Source organism: Myotis yumanensis, unplaced genomic scaffold (genome assembly GCF_028538775.1).
Source record: "Myotis yumanensis isolate MYYU_CA2020_CCGP unplaced genomic scaffold, mMyoYum1.0.hap1 SCAF_3, whole genome shotgun sequence".
NCBI classification, from domain to species: domain Eukaryota; kingdom Metazoa; phylum Chordata; class Mammalia; order Chiroptera; family Vespertilionidae; genus Myotis; species Myotis yumanensis.
In genome coordinates, this window is record NW_027223754.1 from 105,882,585 (window position 1) to 105,899,662 (window position 17,078).

Consider the following 17,078-nt stretch of genomic DNA (forward strand, 5'->3'; position numbering starts at 1 on the left):
ACAGGGCAGGGCCACATGCAGACCCCTTGGGCTCTGACAGCAAGAATAAAATGAGGGACTCTGGTGAGTTCTCATTTAGCTGAGAAACTAGGTCTTGTGACCAATGGGGCACCAAATGGAATTTAAAGACAAAGGGCTTTCACCTCAGAAAATACAGAGACGTATTATCTACCCATGTACTTCCAAAGCTTTGGGAATTTACAGGATGGAGCTCTGCTTCCTCTCCAACCATGCCTCTCCTAATTCCATCTTCTCCCATAGCAGTATCCCTGTGTATGCAGCACGAGGCCTTTTATAGAATGGGTGGGGAATTTTTTTCTATCTCTAGCTCCAGAAGATAAAAACTAAAGTACCAAGAAAGTACATTTCTATCCTATGTGATTGGCTGGTTCATAGCAGAATGGCACTGTCCCATTCCACCTCTCTCTTGACTCAACTGTCAAAGAGAAGCATGGCAGGTGGCAGTAAGCACCTTGCTTTGTGACCAACAGAAGGAGCATTTATAGTGCATCCTCGGGGATCTCCCACTATACTGGGTAACAGCTCAGTACTCATGACCTCTAGAGAGATTGCCCTCAGGGACCAGTTGTAATGTGCTCTTTTTTTCTAATTTGGCATTTGGGTCCCTCGAATGCAGTTAATGTGAGAAGGGCATCAGAAAGGAAAGTTCTTTCTGAATTGGAGTTGAATGTATGAATCTCATTGAAATTAAGTGTATGTGAAACTTGAAATGACAACATCAAATTAGATGAGTAGAAGTCCCTTGTGTGTGTGTTTGCATGTGCCCACATATTCTCAATTTTTTGCCTCTTTCTGATTCATGATCCTAGCAAATATGGTAAATTTTCTGTTTCCTTTCCTGTGGTGTTTCATTCCCTCCTTCCCTTGACTGTTTATTTTCTCCTTTCTTCTTCCCCATCATCTCTCCCTTTCTCATCTCCTTTGAACCTGGTGCAGTAGCTGGGAGTCAGCGGCTACAGCAGATCATAAATGCAACCGATCCCTTGGAGATTCAGGCTGATGTGCACTGGACACATGTTCATGAGAAAGAGGAGGAGGAGCGAACCGTACCAACCTCTGAGCCCTCCACTTCTAGAGGTAACTGCTTCAGGATCCAAGGACCTGAGGCCCCTAGGAGCATATTCTGTCCCTGCAACCCCTCTGCTTGCTGCAGAGTATTTTTCTGTCAGGGCCAAAGCCATCAGTTTAATCAAATGTAAGAGCTGACAGAACATTTCATTTTCTTGGTGTTAATGGTGGCCACTGCCCTGGGCTTTTGTGTGAGAATATGTAAAGTTCTCTGTGGGTTAAGAGGTTATGGGTTCCTTCTCCCCCAAAGCAAAATAGAAAAATGAAACTTGATCTTGAAGAAATTGAGAATTGCTTTCTTTCCCTCATATTACTAGGTAGGGTTATTCTTTCTCCACTTGGTAGAATATTCTGGTCCTTTCCTCATGGAGTGTGTCTGGGTGTGAATGTGCATTGTCAGGATGGGGGCAGGGGAAGCATAGTTTGAATGGAAATTAAGTTTTAAGAAGAAATTTGTATCAAGGAGACTAAGTATTTAGCATAATTTCTAATAGTTAGCTCTAAGTTGTAGGCAAGATGATCTGTGTTCCACAGTAGGATGAAGATGAACCTTATTCTGGATTCTTTTAAGGAATAGCAAGCAATAAAAGAAAAAAAGTGGAGGGCTGTGTCAGCTGCCATGTCATTCTCACACCTTCTGACCTCCCCATACCCATCTTCTAAATACAGATCATCAACCTCTGTCTCTTCCTGTTTGGAACTGATGGAGAGCCACACACCATGCAAGTCTCTGAGTATACAAGGGGGTGGTCCCTGCATTCACGAAACAGCCTTTAATGGGGTCATTTGATTCTCCTCTGCCCCAAATCTTCACCTATCGGCAAAAACAACCTCAGTTAACTATTTCTACAGCAATATAAATGTATCCAGAAGCATCCTGGCTAATATGGCTCAGTTGATTGGGTGTCGTCTGATTCCATTCCTAGTCAGGGCACATGCCTGGGTTTCGAGCTTGATCCCCAGTAGGGGGCATGCAGGAGGCAGCCGATTGATGTTTCACTCTCATCGATGTTTTTCTCTCTCTCTCCCTCTCCCTTCCTTTCTCTAAAAATCAATTTTATCTTTTTTTGTTGGTTTATTAATGTACTTAGAAGTTATGCAGGAGTAGAAGAGAGAGACCCTGCTGACCTGGGACAATGTTACACTGCCTGCAATATAGAGCTATCTCTGCAGCCTTGAAACTGTATTGCCCCTCCCTGTGTTCCCTGTGTTTTCTTTCCTCTCCTGGACTGATACCCTGGTCAGTTCTGGATAGGCCCCTGGCCGTAACATCATCTTAGTTTCTCTTTTGTTTTGGACTTTAGGGTTGTCCTCAACTTTCCTCACTGGGAACACTTATTCCTGTGTAACTTTGTATTTATCGTCTGTTTTAAATTCAGTGCCTGACCTTCCCTCCATACGCCGTGCAGCAGTTCAGGCCTGGCTGGAGACAGTGTCCGGAGGTAGTCTGGTGATGTTTGTTCTCTTTCCACTCACCATAACAACTGTTTCTTGGCAGCTCTGCTGATATCTTAACACTAGAATTCTGATCCTACCACTAGTGCATGCCAAAAGCGGAGGGTGGGGGAATGTGCATGCCTCACTCAGGCAGCCCATCCTTGCATGGACAAGACACGCACCCCACATTCTTCAGGGAAGATCCAGAGGCAAGCAGTAAGTATAGGCAGGACAGAGACAGACACTGATTTTAATTAACAGAGGTTGGGTAAAAGCCAAAGCTAAAGAAACATTTTTAGCACTGAGCTCTAAAGTCTGTAGAAGTTAATTGAGTGTGAAAGTAAAGGAATAAAAAAAATAAAGAAATCAGTTAATATTCCACAAACCTACTGAAATATTAGAGAAGGAGGCAGTCGGTACTCAGGGGGACCGATGGAAAACTTATCTGTGAAAAGGGGAAAGCAAAGGAGGGCAGGTGTTGTTCAGCTAAAAGCAGATGGACATCCTGGGCATAATCAGCTGGGTCCTCAGACTAAGGTGAAAGTATCTCTTTAAGTAATTAAGCCAAGGGGTAGCTAAGAAACCTCAGTTGTCCTTCTGAAACTTTTCTGGAGAGGTGTTTCTCAACAAGGGGGTTCCTGGCATTTGGGGCAGGACAGTTCTTTTCATTGCAAGATGCTTAAAATCCTTGGCCTCTACCCTCTAAATGTCAGTGCAGTCTCCACTCCCACTCCCATCCATAAAGCAACCAAAAGTGCCTCTATACAATACCAGTTAACACTCAGGGAAGGGCAGAAGTGACCCTGGGTGAGAACCAATATGCCAGTGGTTATTTCTGGGATGGACAGGATTGGAACTCATGGATCTTACCACCAGCCTCTTCCCATCCAGCACATTGTCCTCACAGGCAGCAGAGGAAAGGGGCATGAGCACACCATTAGAGGCACCTTCCTGCATACAGCAGGGAGAACTCAACCAGAGTCTTAGCTCTGAGTATAGGAACTGCTGCTCACTCTCTCCTAGTCAGTTTGTATCTCCAGAATGGTTGAACAAGACTGAGGTGTCAGGACTTCCTAGCTGGCGGTTAAGTGTGGCAGTGATTTCTGGCTTCCATAGTGTGTGGCAGCTTCTAGCCCCCTGCACTCCATCTTAACCTGGCTCTAATCCCCAGTTCCATCCCCCAAGCTGTGTCTCTCAACATCTGGTGCTGTACTGATACTCCTCACTTATTTGTGTTGATATATGTGACAATGGTTCTTCTCAAGGACTATGAACTTCTCACCCATCTGACTCTCCAACAAACCTTTCTTAGTAGAAACTCATAATGAGAAACACGTAAGTATGAGGGTCAGGCCTGTGCTGAAGCTGATGCATTGCAGTGTGCCTTGCCCTATGCAGATGAGGTGTCTGGTCCTTGGTCTCCTCTGTGCTTACCAACAATAGTGCAAAGTTACCACCTGATACCCAGGCACTCAGAGTCATTTGAGCACACGTATTGGCACAATGAGCCTCTCCACGACAGGCCCAGGTTGAGTTCCCTCCAGGTTGGGGTGGTGCCAAGGAGAAAGATTCTAGGGAAGGAGCAGTGTCTGCCAGCCTTGTCAGCAATGGGGTAGTACAACCATGAACTTGCTCTCTAGACAGAAAGCTCAGGTGTGAGGAGCACAGAGATTTATTTGTCTGTACCTCAGAGGTCCCACTTTCTGGTGTTGATAAACTGACTTCCTTGAGTGACCAAGGGCAGTGTTACCACACAGAGGTTTTAAAGCTGTGGAAATATTTGGGTAGTATCCCTCAGTCTTTTCTCAGCAGATGCCATTGTCATAGGAATGCATCTTGGCTTTGCCAGCTCTGTGAGCTGCTCTGCTATCTCAAGGGGGAATGTGACATTATCGGTTTGCCAGTCTAGAACTTGTCCTGGAACACTCCAGACCTCTTTAGTATAGTTCTCCAAAGCTGCATGTAAAAACCAGCACCCACTTTTTAGTAAGCTCAGTATACACAGGATGGTACACAGCTTTTAAGGAATTATTAAAAGCAAAAAGTCAAGAAATAAAACATTGCCAGTGTCTTCAAAGTGCCCCTTCCCTTCTTCCTACCCCAAAAGGTAGGCACTTCCTTGATTTTCACTGTACCCTGACCCCAGGGACCATGCTTATGTTTCTGCCACACTCACTCTGCACAACCTTCAGGTATGGGGTACAGATTCACAAGGCTGGCCTGTGAGCAGACAGTGGCCCAGTCATTACATAGCTGTCCTCTAAAATTCAACATAACCTTGTAAGAAATCCATCCAGCTGTGCTACAGCCAAATCCTCTGCCACCCACCTTCCCTTGGGCTTTGATCCTCAGGCTCTTGTATTTGCAAACAAGAGCATAAGCCCTTTTCCTAAATGAAAACCTTTAAGAATGATTTGAGGGAGATTAAAAATGGTGGCAGAGTAAGTGGATGCTGCACGGACACACTGCAAGGAACAAACTGGAATTACAAATAAAATACAGAAAAACTTACTGAATAATCAACAGAAGACTCGCTGGAGAGAACCCTGATAATCAAAGATGGAAAGTGGAGACTGCATAGAGACTGGTAGGAGGGATGGAGGCGTGAAAGGACTGGCTGGGCTGCCACAGACAGCAACTGAAGTTCCAGAGAGATATCTTAGCTGTGAGGGGTTGCCACTGAGAATTCTGGGGTCAAATCCCCAAGCTGGGCCCCCAAACAGAAAGCACCAGAACTGAGAGGGGTACCTACATAACATCTGGATGTGAAAAGCAGCAGGATTGCTGTCTGCCAGGGAGAGATGGCTGGAAATGCAGGCACCCTCTTAAAGGGCTAATGCACAACTGAAGTTAATGCAGTGCAGTATACCTTGTGCTCCAGCAGAGGGAGGGCAGAGTGGATTGGAGCTGTGTGAGCAGAAACCAGGATCAGGAACTCTGGGGTTAGAGCTCAAAAGGCAGACACCCCAATGTCCTATGCTGAGTCATTCCCTCAAGCTGCAGAGATCATTTTATCATGCAGACATTTGCTATACAGGCAGCTTTGCCTGGGGAGAAGACAGTTGACCTACCCCAGTGGTCGGCAAACTGTGGTTCGCGAGCCACATGCGGCTCTTTGGCCCCTTGAGTGTGGCTCTTCCACAAAATACCGACTTCTGCGCATGGGCCACGAAGTTTCAAATGCACTGTACATGCGTGCCCGCACGTGGTAGTTTGTGGAAGAGCCACACTCAAGGGGCCAAAGAGCCGCATGTGGCTCAAGAGCCGCCGTTTGCCGACCACTGACCTACCCTATTGGAAAACACCTTGCCCCACATGAGGAGTTTCTGAGGCCCATTAAGAGACTGAGAATAACAATTAGCCTCCAGGCAAAAGCAATTGCCCCACCCTGTTGAAAAAACACTCACCACACCTGTGGAGGATTGCCTGAGGGATATTCAAGACTGAATCCTATCAGTTGGTAGACAGAGGTGATCTCTGGAGGCTTAGAATCTTTGCCTGATCTAATTAGTTAGAAACAGCATTTGACACTGTCCACACTAGAGATTGAGAGGCATAGCAGATCAACCTAATACATAGACACAAACCCAAACAGGCAGCCAAAATGAGGGTACAAAGAAACAACCCCCAAATGAAAAGCGAGAATTCTCCAGAAGAGATAAATGAAATGGAGATAAGAAATGTATCTGATATAGAGTTCAGAATAATGATGGTAGAGATGCTCAACAGCATGAGAAAAGATATAGTAACTATGAAAACAGGAAATAAAGGATATCAGAGCACAAAGAACACACTGGAAGGAATGCACAGCAGATTAGAGGAAGTTGAGGATTGAATTAGTGAATTAGAAGATAAGGTTGAGAAAAATCACTCAGAGAACCAAGAAGAAAAACAAGAGGACAGCTTAAGGGAGCTGTGGGACAACATGAAATGTAACAATATTTGAATAGTAGGTGTGCCAGAAGAGGCAGAAAGAGAGAAAGGGATAGAGAACATGTTTGACAAAATAATGGCAGAAAGCTTCCCTAACCTGGTAAAGGAAAAAGTCACACAGTCCAGGAGGCACAGAAACCCCAAGCAAGCAGAACCCAAACAGGCCCATGCACAGAAACATCATAATTAAAATGACAAAAATTAAAGAGAGAATCTTAAAGACAGCAAGAGAAAAGCAAACTATTACCTACAAAGGAGCTCCCATAAGGCTGACACCTGATTTATCATCAGAAACTCTCAGGCCAGAAAGGAATAGCATGAAGTACTCAAGGTAATGGAAAGCAAGGATCTGAAACCAAAATTACTTTGAGTGAAAGGCTATCATTCAAAATAGATGGTGAAATAAAGAGCTTCCTAGATAAAAAAGGGCTAACGGAATACATCACCACCAAGCCAGCATTACAAGAAATGCTAAAGGGTCTGCTGTAATGAGAAGAAATAAAGGGAGAAATCTAGGGATACAGAATTAAAATGGCAAAAAATAAGTACCTGTCAGTAATAATCATAAATATAAATGGACTAAATGCTCCAATTAAAAGACACAGGGTAGCTGAATGGATACAAAAACATGACCCAGCTATATGCTGTATACAAGAGACCTGCCTCAGAACAAAACACTCACACAGGATAAGAGTGAAGAGATGGAAAAACATTTTCCATGCAAATGGAAATGAAGCAAAAGCTGGAGTAGCAATACTCATATCTTACAAAATAGACTTCAAAATGAAGGCCATCACAAGAGAAAACAAAGGTCACTACATAATACTAAAGGGATCAATCTAACAAGAGGATATAACCCTGGTAAATATATATGCACCCAATATAGGAGCATCTAAACATATTAAAAAAAAAAAAAAAACTTCTAGAGGCCCCAGTCAGTTTGGCTCAGTGGATAGAGCGTCAGCCTACTGACCAGAGGGCCCCAGGTTCAATTCTGGTCAGGGGCACCTAACTCGGTTGCAGGTTCCTCCCCAGCCTGGGCCCTGGTCAGGGCGCATGCAGGGGCAACCAATCAATGTGTTTATCTCACATCCATTTTCCTATCTGTCTTCCCTTCTCTCTTCCACTCTCTCTAAAATCAGCCCTAACTGGTTTGGCTCAATGGATAGAGCGTCGGCCTGTGGACTAAAAGGCCCCAGGTTCGATTCCAGTCAAGGGCATGTACCTTGGTTGCGGGCACATCCCAGTGGGAGGTGTGCAGGAGGCAGCTGATCGATGTTTCTCTCCCATCAATGTTTCTAACTCTCTGACCCTCTCCCTTCCTCCTCTCTGTAAAAATCAATAAAATATATTTTTTTTAAAAATTTTTAGATAAAATAAAATCAATGGAAAAATACCCTAGGGTGAGGATTAAACAAAAACAATAAAAAAAATTTTAGAGGACTTCAAGGGAGAGATCAACAACAACAGAGTCATAGTAGGGGGCTTTAATACCCCACTGCCTTCACTGGATAGATTTTCCAGACAAAAAATTAACAAGGAAATGGTGACTCTAAATGACACACTGGATCAGATGATTTAATTGACATTTATAGAACATTTCACCCAAAGCTGTGACATTTTTCTCAAGTGCACATGGGTCATTCTCAAAGATAGACCACATGTTAGGACACAAAACTAGTCTCTACAAGTTGAGGAACATTGAGATCATATCAAGCATCTTCTCAGATCACAGTGGAATGAAATTAGAAATCAACTACAGTAAAACATCCAAAACTTTCAAATACATGGAGGCTAAATAGCATGTTATTAAACAATGAATGGATTACCAACAAGATCAAGAAAGAAATAAAAAATCTTCTGGGAAACAAATGAAAATGAACACATAACCCAAAATCTCTGGGACACAGCAAAACCAGTCCTGAGAGGGAAGTTCATAGCACTACAGGACTACCTCAAAAAAACAAAACAAAACAAAAATAATAATAATAATAATAATAAACTAACCCTACAACTTACAGAACTAGAAAGAGAACCCACAACAAAAGCTCAGAGTAAGTAGAAGGAAGGAAATAATAAAGATTGGAGCAGATATAAATGACATAGAGACTAAAAAAATATATACAAAAAAAATAAATGAAACAAGAGCTGGTTCTTGGAAAGGATAAACAGTCTTGATGAGCCATTAGCCAGACTCATCAGGAAACAATGAGAGAGGACACAAACAAATAAAATCAGAAACTAAAGTGGAGAAGTAACCACTGACACCATAGAAATACAATGGATTGTAAGAAAATACTATGAACAACTACTAGTATATGCCAACAAACTGGACAATGGAAGAATTCCTAGAAAAATACAATATCCCAAAACTGAATCAGGAAAAATTAGAAAACCTGAATAGACCAATAACAACTGATGAAATAGAAGCAGTAATAATAAAAATAAAATAAAAACTCCCAGCCGTCCTAGGACTGGACAGCTTCACAGGGGACTTTTACCAAACATTCAAAGAAGATCTAACACTTATCCTCCTCAAACTATTCCAAAAAATCCAAGAGGAAGGAACACTTCCAAGCTCTTTTTATGAGGCCAGCATTACCCTAATTTCAAAACCAGATGCAAACACTACAAAGAAAGAGAATTATAGGCCAATATCCCTAGTGAACACAGATGCTAAAATTCTCAACAAAATATTAGCAACTCAGATTCAGCAATATATTAAAAAGATCATACATCATGACCATAAGGGATGCAAGGCTGGTACAATATTTGCAAATCAATAAATGTGATACATGCCCTGACTGGTTTGGCTCAGTGGATAGAGCAGGGGTCCTCAAACTACGGCCCGCGGGCCACATGCAAATACAAATATTGTATTTGTTCCCGTTTTGTTTTTTTACTTCAAAATAAGATATGGGCAGTGTGCATAGGAATTTTTTCATAGTTTTTTTTTATAACTATAGTCCGGCTCTCCAACAGTCTGAGGGACAGTGAACTGGCCCCCTGTTTAAAAAGTTTGAGGACCCCTGGGATAGAGCGTCGGCCATGGACTGAAGGGTCCCAGGTTTGATTCCGGTCAAGGGCATGTACCTTGGTTGTGGGCACATCCCCAGTAGGGGGTGTGCAGGAGGCAGCTGATCGATGTTTCTCTCTCATCGATGTTTCTAACTCTCTGTCCCACCCCTTCCTCTCTGTAAAAAATCAATAAAATATATATTTTTTAAAAATGTGATACATAAACAAATTGAAAGACAAAAATCACATGATAATATCAATAGATGCAAAAAAAGCATTTGACAAAATCCAACACCCATTTTTTTATCAAAACTCTCAGCAAAGTGGGAATAGAGGGAGCATATCTTAACAGGATAAAGGTCATATATGGCAAACCTACAGCAAACATCATACTCAATGGGCAAAAACTAAAACCATTTCCCCTAAGAACAGGAATAAGACAGCGATGTCTGCTTTCACCACTCTTATTCAATACTAGAGGCCCAGTGCACAAAATTTGTGCACTTGGGGGGTCCCTCAGCCCAGCCTGCACCCTCTCGCAGTCAAGGAGCCCTCGGGGGCAGTCCGACATCCTTAGCGCTTCCACAGAGGCGGAAGAGGCTCCCGCCACTGGCACTGCGCTGCCAGCCATGAGCCTGGCTTCTGGCTGAGCAGCGCTCCCCCTGTGGGAGCACCCGGACCACCAGGGGGCAGCTCCTGCGTTGAGCGTCTGCCTCCTGGTGGTCAGTGCGCATCATAGCGACTGGTCATTCTGCTGTTCTGCCTATTGGCATATTAACCTTTTATACCTGCAGGATCAGGCCGAAACCCGCTCTCTGACATCCCCCAAGGGGTCTCAGATTGCGAGAGGGTGCGGGCCTGGCCGAGGGACCCCACCGGTGCACAATCGGGGCCAGAGAGGGACGCAGGAGGTTGGCCAGCCAGGAAGGGACCGTGGAAGGGCTCCAGGGCATGGTCGGCCCATCTTGCTCAGTCCCAATCGGCTGGACCCCAGCAGCAAGCTAACCTACTGGTCGGAGTGTCTGCCTCCTGGTGGTCAGTGCACATCATAGCAAGAGGTTGAGTGGCCTTAGCATACCATTACCATATTACGCTTTGATTGCTTGAATAGCCAACCGGTCAACCAGACACTTAGCATATTAGGCTTTTATTATATAGGATAGTACTGGAATGCCCAGACATAGCAATCAGACAAGAAGAAAACATAAAAGGCATCCAAATTGGAAAGAGGAAGAAAAACTCATTATTTGCAGATGACATGGTATTGTGCATTAAAAACCTAAAACACCACCAAAAATCTACTAGATTTAATAAATTAATTTGGCAATGTAGCAAGATCCAACAAAACACCCAAAAATCTATGTCTTTTTATACATCAACTAGAGGCCAGGTGCACGAGTTTGTGCATAGGTGGGGTCCAGCTGGCCCACCCCAATGGAGGCCAACCAGGGCCAGGCCAGAGGGGGAGAGGGAATGTGGGCGGGGCCGGCCGGGGGAAGGGCTGTGGGAGGTTGGGGGGTCTGATCGGCAGCCCGATCAGGCCAGTTGGCCGCTGCAGTGCGCGTCATAGTGACTGGTCATTCTGTTTGACCGCAGTGTATGTCATAGCAACTGATCGTTCTGCCCTTCTGGTCACTTGGCATATGTGTGTGTGTGTGTGTGTGTGTGTGTGTGTGTGTGTGTGTGTAGACTGGAGGCCCAGTGCACAAAATTCGTGCACTGGGCGTGGGGTGGGAGTCCCTCAGCCCGGCCTGTGCCTTCTCATAGTCGGGACCCCTTGCTCCTTACCATCCGCCTGCTTGCTGCTCCCTACCGCTCAGCTCGCTGCTCCTTAGTGCTGCCACGGAGGTTCCCGCCACCTACACTGCACTTGCCAGCCGTGAGCCCAGCTTCTGAATGACCACCAGGGGGCAGCTCCTACATTGAGCATCTGCCCCCTGGTAGTCAGTTCATAGTGACCGGTCATTCCACCATTCAGTCGATTTGCATATTAGGGTTTTATTATATAGGATAGGATATTGAATGTAAATGAAAAATAAAATTTATAAAGAACCAAATAAAATTTTAGATCTGAAGGTTTTTTTTTTATATATATATATATATATATATATTTTTTTTTTTTAATTCTCACCTAAGGATGTTTTTTTAATTGATTTTTAGAGAGAGAAACATCCATGTGACAGAGATACCAGTAGGCTGCCTCTGCACCTGCTGACCCACTGGGATCTAACCTAAACCTAAGTATGTGTCCTAACCTAGAATTCACAGGAAATCCTTTGGTGTACAGGTTGAGACTCCAACCAATTGAGCCACCTGGCTAGGGCAGATCTGAAAAAGAATTTTTTAATGTACCTCCAGGCCCTGGTTAGTGTAGATCAGTAGTTAGAGTGTCCTCCCACACACCAAAGGGTCATGGGTTTGATTCCAGATGAGGACACATACACAGGTTGTGGGTTCCATCCCTGTCGGATTGCTTGGGCAACTGATCGATCTTTCTCTTTCTCTTTCCCTCTCCCTTCCTCTCTCTCTAGAATCAATGAAAAGAACATATCCTTAGAGGAGAACTTAAAAAGAAAAAAAAAATGCTGATTTGGTTCAGTGGATAGTGCTTCTGCAGGCAGACTGAAGGGTACCGGGTTGGATTCCGATCAAGGGCACGTACCTGGGTTGCAGGCTCAATCCGGGCCCCTGGTCGGGGATTCAGCAAGAGGCAACCAACTGATGTCTCTCACATTAGTTTCTGTCTTTCTCCCTCCCTTCCATTCTCTGTTTAAAAAAAAAAAAATCAATGCAAAAATGTCCTCAGGTGAGGATTAACCAAAACAAACAAACAAACAAACAAACACCCATTCCCAGTGTGATTATTGACGGAGCATATGAAGTATTTGTTGAATGAGCGGGAAGAAATGGGACTTCGCTTTCTGTTTTAGCAACTCTGCAAGCCAGAGGGTCTATTTTTATTTTTTAATATATTGATTTTTTTACAGAGAGGAAGGGAGCGGTGTTCCTAGATTTAGAAACACCGGTGAGAGAAACATCGATCAGCTGCCTCCTGCACACCCCCCACTGGGGATGTACCTTCAACCAAGGTACATGCCCTTGACCGGAATCGAACCCAGGAACCCTCTGTCCACAGGCCGACGCTCTATCCACTGAGCCAAACTGGTTAGGGCCAGAGGGTTTATTTTTTATTTTAATTTTTATTGATTGATTATTTTAGAGAGAGGAAGGGAGGAAGAGAAACACCAGTGTGCTGTTCCACTTATTATGCTCTCTTTGGTTGCTTCTTGTCTGTGCCCTGACCAGGGATTCAACCCGCAACCTTGTATCAGGAGGAGGTTCTAACCCACTGCGCTGCGGGCTGCCTGTCAGGGCCCCTCAACAAAACCCGTCTGGCTGCCCTGGCCCCTGCTGTGGGTCGGAGCTCCTCTGCCACAGGTCTGGGTTCCATTCTGTCAGGTTTCAGGTTTGATCCCTGGTCGGGGCTGACTGCTGCTCAGGAAGTGACTGAGGACTGTTGAGGTCCATGTGCTCTAGTCATTCAGCAGGGAGCTGGGGTTCCATTGCTGACATGGCCGACTCTGATCCCCGCTACCTCCGCTCCTCCATCAAGGGCGACTTCAACTATGGCGGCTGTGTGGCCTCCAGGTAGGTCGCCCTCTCTACTGCTAGCCAGGCCTGGCTGCCACGCAGTCACCCCGGGAGGCGGATTTCCGTGTTCCCAGGGAGAGCGGGGGTCCCAGAGGGAAAGCACTTCGCTCTGCCTCCCTTTGGGGCTCCCGGGCCAGAGGGGAGCGCTCATCTTGCGCAAGGCTTGGAGGGGAGAGCCACCCCAGGGAGGCCTCCTAGCTGGGTGCTGAGAAAACGAAACTGGAGCCCTTTCTCCTTGAACCCTGTCGTCTTCGGGCATGTGAATGCATTTTATTTTATTTGACGCAGCCTCACGTGCCTGGCCTTGTGTGGCATGCAGCCACGCCCACCCGCTCCTGCCGGACGTTACCTGTGAGGGCGTCCTGGCTAATTAGCATATTCCTCTCTTAATATATAGGATATATATAGATAATGAATTCTCAGAAAGAGAAACTAAAAAAAAAAAAGCATCCCGTTTATCATTGCAACAAAAAATTAAGATACTTAGGAATAAATTTAACCACAGAGGTAAAAGACTTGTACTTGGAAAACGATAGGACACTAAAAAAAGAGAGAGAAGATATAAACAAGTGGAAGAATATTCCATGTTCTAGGATTGGTAGAATCAACATCATTAAAATGTCTATACTGCCCAAGGAAAGTTACAGATTCAACGCAATCCCTACTAAAATAACAACACCATATTTTACAGATCTATAACAAATACTCCAACAATGTATATGAAACCAAAAAAGACTTCGAATAGCTGCAGCAATCTTAAGAAAGAAGAAAAAAGTTGGAGGAATCACAATACCAGATATCATGTTATACTACAAAGCCACCATAATCAAAACAGCTGATACTGGCAAAAGAACAGGCATGTAGATCAATGGAACAAAACAGAGAATCCCAGAAATCAACCTAGCCATTACACGCAATTAATATTTGACAAAGGTGATAAGAGCATACAATGGAGTCAAGACAGTCTCTTCAATAAATGGTGTTAGGAAAACTGGACAGAAACATGCAAAAAAATGAAACTAGACCACCAATTTACACCATACACAAGAACTAACTCAAGATGGATAAAAGACCTAAATGTAAGTCAGGAAACCATAAAAATCGTAGAAGAAACTATAGGCAGCAAAATCTCAGACATCTCTTGTAGCAATATGTTGATAGATACATCTCCTAGGGCAGTGGTCGGCAAACTCATTAGTCAACAGAGTCAAATATCAACAGTACAATGATTTAAATTTCTTTTGAGAGCCAATTTTTTTAAACTTAAACTATATAGGTAGGTACATTGTTATTAACTTAATTAAGGTACTCCTAAGGCTTAGGAAGAGCCACACTCAAGGGGCCAAAGAGCCACATGTGGCTCGCGAGCTGCAGTTTGCTGACCACGGTCCTAGGGCAAAGGAAACTAAGGAGAAAATAAATAAATGGGACTGCATCAAAATAAAAAGTTCCTGCACAGCAAAAAAAAACCATCAACAAAATAAAAGAAAGCTCACTGTATGGGAGAACATATTTGGCAATTATACATCTGCTAAAGGGTTAATATCCAAACTATATAAGGAACTCATACAAGTTAACAAAAGGAAGACAAACAGTCCAATTAAAAAATGGGCAAAGGACCTAAATAGAAAATTCTCCAAAGAGGACACACAGATGGCCAGGAGACATGAAAAAATGCTCTAAGTCACTAATCATCAAAGAGATACTAATTAAAACGACAATGAGAGGAAAAAACCAAGATGGCGGCATAGGTTAACGCCAGAGTTTGCTGCCTCGAACAACCACTTCAAAAATACAACTAAAAGACGGAACGGACATCATCCAGAACCACAGGAAGGCTGGCTGAATGGAAGTTCTACAACTAGGAGGAACCGAGAATCAGAGGAGGCGCAGTGCTGAAGTAAAATACTAAGGTGCGGAGTGCGCACGGCGAGGGCTGGTGGCTGAGGGCGTGGTTGTCTGTTTCAATCCGGAGGGAGCCTCAGACTCAGAGCTCCAGATCTGGGCGAGTCTCTAGGGACCCAGACTCAAACGGGAGAAGCAGGACTGTCTGGCTACGGTCCCTCCGAGGTTTGTAGCTGTTGCTGGGACAGAGAGGCAGAGCCCCTGGGGATGGACTGAGAGCAGCCATAACTGCTCCCTCCTCCGCCCTGTTGATCCCGTGGGACCCGCCCCGCCCAAGCCCTGCACAAAGACATTTGCAGGATAGCCTCAGGCAAAGGCTAGATTAGCACCTCCCTAGAGGACACAAGTTCTTCCACTGCAGACACAGCTGATTATCAAAGCCAGTCGGCCTGGAGGTCAAATCCCTCTAGTATTAACTATAACAATCAAGGCTTAACTACAACAAGACTGCGCACAAAGACCACTAGAGGGTGTACCAAGAAAGCGTAAAAAATGCGGAGACAAAGAAACAGGACAAAACTATCAAGGGAGGATATTGAGTTCAGAACCACACTTTTGAGGTCTCTCAAGAGGCTTCTAGAGTCTGTCAATAAACTTGATGAGATGTATAGGAAATCTAATGAGACTCTCGATGGTGTGATAAAGAACCAACTAGAAATTAAGCATACACTGACTGAAATAAAGAATATTATACAGACTCCCAACAGCAAACCAGAGGAGCGCAAAATCAAGTCAAAGATTTGAAATACGAAGAAGCAAAAAACACCCAACTGGAAAAGCAAAATGAAAAAAGAATCCAAAAATACGAAGATAGTGTAAGGAGCCTCTGGGACAGCTTCAAACGTACCAACATCAGAATTATAGGGGTACCAGAAGATGAGAGAGAGCAAGATATTGAAAACCTATTTGAAGAAATAATGACAGAAAACTTCCCCCACCTGGTGAAAGAAATAGACTTCCAAGTCCAGGAAGCGCAGAGAACCCCAAACAAAAGGAATCCAAAGAGGACCACACCAAGACACATCATAATTAAGATGCCAAGAGCAAAAGACAAAGAGAGAATCTTAAAAGCAGCAAGAGAAAGAAACTCAGTTACCTACAAGGGAATACCCATACGACTGTCAGCTGATTTCTCAACAGAAACTTTGCAGGCCAGAAGGGAGTGGCAAGAAATATTCAAAGTGCTGAATACCAAGAACCTACAACCAAGACTACTTTATCCAGCAAAGCTATCATTCAGAATTGAAGGTCAGATAAAGAGCTTCACAGATAAGGAAAAGCTAAAGGAGTTCATCACCACCAAACCAGTATTATATGAAATGCTGAAAGGTATCCTTTAAGAAGAGGAAGAAGAAGAAAAAGGTAAAGATACAAATTATGAACAACAAACATGCATCTATCAACAAATGAATCTAAGAATCAAGTGAATAAATAACCTGATGTACAGAATGAACTGGTGATTATAATAGAATCAGGGACATAGAAAGGGAATGGACTGACTATTCTTGGGGGGGAAAGGGGTGTGGGAGATGCGGGAAGAGACTGGACAAAAATCGTGCACCTATGGATGAGGACAGTGGGTGGGGAGTGAGGGTGGAGGGTGGGGTGGGAGCTGGAAGGAGGGGAGTTATGGGGGGAAAAAAGAGGAACAAATGTAATAATCTGAACAATAAAGATTTAATAAAATAAAAAAAAAACGACAATGAGGTATCAGAATGTCTGCTATCAATAAATGACAAGTGCTGGCGAGATTGTGGAGAAAAGGAAACCCTAGTACACTGCTGGTGGGAATGCTGATTGGTGCAGCCTTTATGGAAAACAGTATAGAGTTTCCTCAAAAAATTAAATATGGAAGTGCCATTTGACCCAGTGATCCCACTTCTAGGAATGTAGCCTAAGAAACCCGAAACACCAATCAGAAAGAATGTATGCATTCCTGTGTTTGGAGGAGCACAATTTACAATAGCTAAGATCTGGAAACAGCCCAAGTGCCTATGAGTAGATGAGTGGATAAAAAAGCTCTGGTACATTTATACCATGAAATA

At 44.0% G+C, this 17,078-nt stretch overlaps 1 protein-coding gene across 6 annotated transcripts in view; it reads left to right on the forward strand.

The window, feature by feature from the left end:
- The window catches only part of MICAL3 (microtubule associated monooxygenase, calponin and LIM domain containing 3), a 253,825-nt gene that overhangs the window by 191,651 nt on the left and 45,096 nt on the right, over nt 1-17,078 (forward strand). For 4 of the 6 annotated variants that reach the window (XM_070409266.1, XM_070409267.1, XM_070409268.1 and 1 more), the window contains 2 exons: nt 958-1,098; nt 2,469-2,531. In XM_070409266.1, the coding sequence (XP_070265367.1) occupies nt 958-1,098; nt 2,469-2,531 (204 nt within the window). The remainder of the gene's footprint in view (nt 1-957; nt 1,099-2,468; nt 2,532-17,078) is intronic. The other 2 variants (XM_070409269.1, XM_070409270.1) reach the window with 2 other exon arrangements.